This window comes from Nuphar pumila, chromosome 1 (genome assembly GCF_984573655.1).
Source record: "Nuphar pumila chromosome 1, dmNupPumi1.hap1.1, whole genome shotgun sequence".
In the NCBI taxonomy this organism is placed as follows: domain Eukaryota; kingdom Viridiplantae; phylum Streptophyta; class Magnoliopsida; order Nymphaeales; family Nymphaeaceae; genus Nuphar; species Nuphar pumila.
In genome coordinates, this window is record NC_143249.1 from 6,514,483 (window position 1) to 6,521,853 (window position 7,371).

Below are 7,371 nucleotides of genomic sequence, written 5' to 3' on the forward strand. Positions count from 1 at the left end.
ACCCTTCAAATTAAATTCAGGAAGACTGTAAAAATTTTAAAAATTGTATAAACATAGGATGCTTGATTTTAGATATTCTAGTCATCTAGTGAAAATTAAAATTCTCTCATGAGACAAGAGGGACCCTCGTGGTCCAAAGCCAATCTCTACAAGGCTCCATCATTTAACCATAATAGAAAGGTGTTGGGTATACCAGAAACCTCCATATCTGGCTCCATCATCAAGACTGCCGACAAATCTGTTACCACATGCTATAAACCAACATAGTAAAGAAAGGAAAAGAAAACCACAGAAAAGCTAACACAGCACATACAAATCTGATAAATTACTTTAAATCAACTCAATTAATTGAAATTTACAGATAACTGTTTACATCTCAGTATTTCTTAATTGGTGGAACCAGACCCAACTCCCACAATTTTCAAAGTCTTCCAAATTCATCTTTTTCTTCCCTTTTCTTTTTCTGGGTTTTTCCTTAACTCTTTAGATACATAATGGGGATGAGCCTAACACAAGAAAATAACACCCAACAAGAATTAAGTCCCATCCTACCTATACCAATTGAGAGATGAATGCCTATATATAACTGAGAAAGAGTGCAAAGAAAGGCTTGGGCAATCCAAAGAACTAAAGCAGGAAAAGAGACTGATAAAATTCTTACACTGTCACTTGCAATACTACCTCACTCGGCTACACCAAGAAATTTTTATTTTTAGGATGGAAAATTTTCTCACCCGTCTTAGTAAATGCGAAGAATCAAACCCCCGAATGGACATATTGGCTATCTTTAAGTGAATTGTACACATAACAGAGCTTCCGGGAGCTGAAATGCTACTTTCCACAGGTGAATCCAGTTGGAGCGGAATTTTCCTGCATCAGCTCATCTGCTCACCAATCAAGTCAAGGCCCACAAGGAGAAAAGATACCCCTTGGAAGAGCAGAAAGTAGAAATGGATGCCTTGAGCTGACAGCAGACTCCGGGCTGCTGCAGTGAGGAGGAGAAATGCTAGAGTCAGTTCTTTCCTGTATATCTTATTCATCTTCCTTTTAGGTGGAACTGCTTTGCACTCGTTCAGCTTGTTCAGCTCCAAAAGTTCGCTCTCAGAAGACCCCCGGGTAAGCTGCTGGTTCAAGCTCCTTGACTCTCTCTCAGCTGCAGCCAATAAGTCAGGCTCTGATGATCTACCGGCTTTTTTGGTAACTACCCATTCATAAGAACTCCCAAGCTGGAATAGCCCAGATATCATTGCATTGAACTTAGTCACAGACATTGTGTTTTCAAAGAGAAGATAGGGAACAATGAAAGGGAAGGAACGGGGGGCAGGAAGAATGTTGAGAAATGACATGAAAACAGGAATATAACAGATCACCCAGACAGGCAGTTCGGCTTCCGGTATGAACATGGTTAGAGGAAGAATAATGCAAAATAATGTGAAGGAATAAAACGGAAGAATCAGTTTCCTCAAAAGGAAAAACAGAAAAATCAAATTGAACTTCTTCCAGATTGAAATCTGCACCAAAAATTGGGAAAAAATAACATACTGTCTGAGAAAAAGTGTCAGAGTAATCAAACAAGATAATTATTTAAGAATCAAGCATCAACCAAGGGACAAACATCAGAAACAACAGAAACCTTGGCAGTGATGATGGCTGGAAGGCATAATCGGAAGAGCTGCATCGGACCTGAGTGCCACCTATGCTGCTGTTTACGGTAAGCTTCATAAGATTCTGGAACTTCACAGAGGACCTGAGAAGAAGTGTAATCCAACAATTGAGAAACAGCTAATTTCAATGTCTAGGATAGGACACTGAAAACAGAGTAGTGTAGAGTACTTTGACATCATTCAGGAAGATAAATTTCCATCCATTTAGATGGGCTCGGACAGCAATATCCATATCCTCCACGGTAGTTCTTTCAAGCCAACCACCAGACTCTTCAAGGGCTTTAATCCTCCATACACCAGAAGTCCCATTAAATCCGAAGAAGTTAAGAAAAACGCCATTGACCTGCTGCTCCACCTCAAAATGAAAGCAAAGATTAATGTTCTGGAGCCGTGTTAGCAAGTTCTCATCCTTGTTTACGAATGCCCAACGAGCCTGAACCAACCCAAGGTCAGGATTACCCTGCAACGCCATGATAGCCACAATTAGAACAAGTTGATGATCCTACTGATAAAATACTGAGAATTTCATCAGATTACAACCAACCTTGAAATGTGGTATCGTCTGCTTAAGAAAATCAGGATTCGGTTGGAAATCAGCATCAAAGATAGCGACAAATTCGTAGGCCTTGACATAGTCACAATTCATGGCAGACTTGAGATTGCCAGCCTTATAACCAGTCCTCATTAAACGATGCCTGTAGACAATGTTCACACCACGCTGGCTCCATTTGGAAACCTCAGCTCTGATCAAACTCTGGATGCGCTCCTCATCCGAATCGTCCAGAACTTGGATCAACAACCGGTCCTTAGGCCAGTCGATCTGGCAGACAGCAGAGATTGATTGCTCATACACCTATTGCCAATAACAGCTTCATATCAGAATAAATAGGAAGAAAGCTGCATTTGTTAGCACAATACTAATCCACCTCCAGGACACTTGTGTGATACCCTCAAACTGAAGCTCTTTTATCAAATAAAACTCAATCATACAAAAGAATTGGGCAAGTAAATATCAGATCTATCATCCATTCAAACAGAACTTTTCTATTAGTAAAGTCATATCAACCAACTACAATATCCAGAAAAAATATATGCACACATAAGAACAGAAAAAAAAACAATGTATTATGTGTAAAATTCAAAATGGGGACCCCAATTTTATTACCTCTCTCTCATTGCACATAGGAATCTGAACAAGAACCATGGGGTACTCATACCCGGGCTGCTCTGCATCTTCTGATTTGAAAGGATCACCTTCTATCCGAGGCTTAATCTTCTTATATTTGATCCAGAAGCAACCAATGCAGAGAATTATCCGATCTGCGGACTGAATGAGGAAGAGAGCTATGCAGAAGTTCGAAAGAGCCTGGATCAGGGGAGCAATGTAGTCGGATCTAAACGACAACCACGACAAGTAAATCGCGTGAGCGAAGCCTTGGATCTCAGATATGTGCAGCATATGCAAACTGGGCTTACTGAAGTGCCAACCATTCAAGTGAGCTACCATTTCAAAAACCAAGAATGCCATGGAAATTGCCAAGAAAGCCCTGATGAATCTAAAGAGCCTACTCTTGTGCGGCTTCTCTGACTCCACCACCACACCCTCCCGGAAGATCAATCGCTTCTGGATCGTTCCAAGCAGCGTCCAGAGTGCCGTCGCCATCCAGGCGACACAGCCGACTGCCCGGTGGGCCTTGAGAAGCAACACCCAAGTAAATTGCTTCGCGTTCTTGCCGCGATCCTTCTCTGCCGGCCGGAACGTCGATTCCGGCCCATCCAGTTCCAGCACAGAGAAGTTGGGGTTCTCCATTGTCACCACAACAGGGGTACCCTTCCTTGTCTCCCTAGACCACCAATCTGAAAAATCAAAACTTGGGGACATTCTTTCTCCCTCCTTCCTCCAACCCACTTCACAAAATCCCACAAATTTCAAAACCCACAATTGCAAACAAGGAAAGGGAAACCCTACACCCTGGATGGCACACTCTTTACACCTACTCCACACTCAGGCACATTGGGCAAGTAGAAAGAGGGAAGACCCTAGATTTTTCTGCAATGCCCACCACAGTCAACCCTAGAAAAACCAGCATTGTACAGGGAATGAAAGTTTCCAGGTCATGTGTGTGCTCCACATCCATACGAGTCGTTTAACTACGTTACCATAATGTAAAAGAGGGCACAAAGAGCACCACCCATGAACCCTAAAACTGCCAAAAAGTGACAAGGAAAAAGTAATTACTGCATCAGAAATGAAGACCCACCTAGGGCTTCTTCAGCACAAGATTGGGATAGAAACCTGTACAGGCATAGAAAAGGTGAGAGAAAACACAGGTTGGTGAAAAGGGAATTGAAGATGGTGGTGGAAGAATGGGGCGTGTGGATCCCTACTGAGCTTGATCTTCACAAATTTGGATCTCCAATGGTACTCTCCACCATTACTCCCTAAATACATCACAGACTAGGCCAGCTAAGAAAAAAAATTCTTAAAATATTAAATGTGCAAAAAGTACGCGGGATGCTTCATCATCATGCATGTGGCCATGAACACGATTGCCTAGTTCATAACCATGGGAACCCTGCATGCATGAAAATAAATTGAAGGGTACCATTGTAGGTTGGTTGGCCCCACATAGGGTACTTACCCTCATAGTTCAAATCACAAAGACACCCTTCCAAGAGACAATGTGGGTGTGCTATGGGTGTAGTATCACTCAAGCCAAGTATTGGCTTCTGTTTTTTTTTTTTCTCTTTCTAAAAAAATCTTGACCCCAGCTAACTGATCTATATAGCCTTTATTAATAACAAATCGTTATCGATATTGAATTTTCGGACTCGGGCATGTTATTAAGTAGTTATGGCAAATGGCTGTGTAACTCTAATCCATCTTATGGATATAACTATCTAAAAACTTGAAAAGAGAAAATAAACTTTGATGTGAGGAATTGTAAGGTAACAAAAGTTGTAACTCTAAATAAAAAACGAATGGGGAAATATGGCCTAATAAAACCAACTAAATAATTGTAATAAGTCTTGATGATGATGTTGATGTGGGGGGTGGGGGGGATTCGTTAGTTGAAATCTTTTTTATAGCTTATGAGTGGTATCATAAAATTCCACCAATATGTTAAGATATTGTGATTCTATCGTGATATTTTCAAAAGTTCATTTAATCTTCAAAAATATAATGTTTTAAACATTACTTAATTTAAAATATCAAAATTTTGCCGTAATACTTTCAAAATATCATCTATTTTGTAATTATGTTACTTTCATCACCAAATTAACAAGATAAAAGCACTTTCTTTTTTAGATTTTTAACCTCAAGAAACCGCACTTGGGCATACCAAAAAAACAAAAAGTAGGCTGGCTTATGTTAGGCAAAAAGGGAAAAGCCAGTGGGACATTTCAGTCATTATGGAAAGTTTCTCATGTCACGTGAAATATCTTGAAGCCCAAGGATGACAGATGAGCATATTCCTCGGCAGCTTCCTAATATTCTTTCTTCTTTGTTTAATACCGTAAATGCCCTTTACCGAGAGCACTTACCTCCGCGTTTCTACTTTCTCAAAAGATGAAAATATCCCCATTACAAATGTAAAAAATATAAAGGTAATTGTACAAAAATTAAATTTTATATTAAAAAGTAAAAAATATGAGTAATGAGATTGTCAAAAAAAAAAGAAACATTATGACATGACATATGTGTGTGCGTCATCGAAAGAACATGTCTGTGACGATATATATATATATATATATATATATATATATATATATATATATATATATATATATATATATATATATATATATATATATATATATATATATGAGTAATCGGGAGGTGCTAAACCCATTTAGTACTGAACCCATGTTAAATGGGTTTTTCAGTTTCCTATAAAATCAAATACATAGATCACATCTATATGGTCAGAATTTAAAAATAAAATAAAATTACCCAAAAAACTTATTTATCACACGGTTTAGCATCAAATGGATTTAGCACCAACCCATTACTATATATATATATATATATATATATATATATATATATATATATATATATATGTGTGTGTGTGTGTGTGTGAAATTGCATTGCAACACTTTCATTTAATCAACCACACCATTTTTTTTAAAGGCAAGCTGGGGTTAAGGCATGAAGCATTAAAAAAAGAAAGGGAGAATAGACAAAGGAAGCAAGTCAAAATAACGTCAAAAAAAAATTAGATAAAGCATCTACTTAAATATGTCTTTTAAATTAGCTCATAAACACGTTCACATTTATAATAAAAAATATTTGTTTGTGTTTTCAATGTCAAGTAGTTACACTTTTATATTGAAGAAACGACTTTAGATTATTTACAAACAAGCTTGTCATTGAGCTTGAATGCCTCACAAAGTTTTTAGACCACACCCTTCAACCTAAGTTGCAAAATTATTGTTTTACTATTGGACAATACTTACACATGTCGATATGACATCGTATATGATAGAAACACCATTTTGTGTATTTTTTTATAGATCAAATTATATAAATTTGATCCATATAATTTAAAAGCATTAATCATACGATTGTGACGTGTAAGCAGGCACTTTAAGTACCCAATTTTTACAACTAAAAAAAATCTATAAAAAAAACTCAATCAAGGTTCCATACCGTGGAGGTCAATGTTGAACACATCTGTAGTAGTGGTGTCAACTAACGGGTCGAGTTTGGTTCGGACCCAGGTGAGACTTGGGCTAGATTTTTGGGTTTGGATCCGGGTTTAATCAGGTTTATTATAAGAGAAACCATACCCAGACCCCGTCCATACCTAATAAAATAATATTTTTATCATTTTTTACATTGAAAAATTGTGGGTCTTAATCAAAACTCAGGTCGGGATCGGGTCTTGTATAAAATGGGTCTGGTATAAAATTTCACAAACTATGCCTTTGGTTCATGTATTAATCGGACATTCGGGTCTGTACCTGGGTCTTAATCGAGTTTTCTTATTTGTCACCATACCCAGTCACTAGTCCCTGTAATAGGGACAGATTAGGTTAGTGCTTGTGATTTTCCCGTAGATCAGATGATCATTTTTCTAATTTTGGTTGCACTTTGGTAAATGGAAAAGTATTCCTTATGATGATTAACCACCTTGATTTTGATTTAATTAATACAGTGGTTAGCAGCCGAGTTATTGCCGATTAATCGGCGCGAAAGGGTCGCCGACAGTCCATCCCCATCGCGCCGACATTGACCTCCTCAATCATTCTCCCCCCATCCATCCATCCATCCATCCATCATCCCCATTGGCCATGACATCCACCATGATGACGTGGCAAACACCTCTCCGTAAAACAGTGTTCTTTTAAAGAAACAGTTGCCATTGGCCCCCGAACCTACGTGTCTTGATCAGGCCCGTTGGTATTGAACTAAAAGAAAAAAAAAACATGGTGTGGGACCCGGCTTCCAAGTTGGAGACATGGGACAAATCTAGCCTTTGACTCACTTCTATGGTTAGTGGCACTCCCCCATAACCCTTCATCACTTGTTTTATTTACTTAATAAAATAGTTAACTAAGTAATTAATGATGCATGGCGGTCTAATTAATGTCATTAACATAGAGACTAGAATCCACCTGAGGGAATTGGTTACACGTGGCCGTTGCACGTGCAAGACAGGCTTTTGGAGAGCTTGCCCGATAAACTTGGCAGAGATCATGG

The 7,371-nt window shown here is 38.6% G+C and overlaps 1 protein-coding gene across 1 annotated transcript; it reads right to left on the minus strand.

Moving 5' to 3' along the window:
• Positions 1-311: 311 nt before the first annotated feature.
• On the minus strand, positions 312-4,437 carry LOC149847817 (putative xyloglucan glycosyltransferase 5). The gene is made up of 5 exons (XM_090002620.1): positions 2,830-4,437; positions 2,209-2,517; positions 1,834-2,124; positions 1,634-1,747; positions 312-1,511 (listed from the first exon to the last, which is right to left on the minus strand). The coding sequence occupies exons 1-5, from the start codon at positions 3,544-3,546 to the stop codon at positions 876-878; spliced, it is 2,067 nt and encodes a 688-aa protein (XP_089858746.1). The 5' UTR covers positions 3,547-4,437; the 3' UTR covers positions 312-875.
• Positions 4,438-7,371: the final 2,934 nt, after the last annotated feature.

Excerpts from the sequence above, each read along its gene's own strand:
- LOC149847817 (XM_090002620.1), bottom strand. The coding sequence starts at position 3,546 with ATGTCCCCAAGTTTTGATTTTTCAGATTGGTGGTCTAGGGAGACAAGG. Across the intron at positions 2,518-2,829 it reads CTATGTGCAATGAGAGAGAG|GTGTATGAGCAATCAATCTC; the intron begins GTAATAAAATTG and ends TATTGGCAATAG. Across the intron at positions 1,748-1,833 it reads TCTTCCTGAATGATGTCAAA|GTCCTCTGTGAAGTTCCAGA; the intron begins GTACTCTACACT and ends ACTTCTTCTCAG.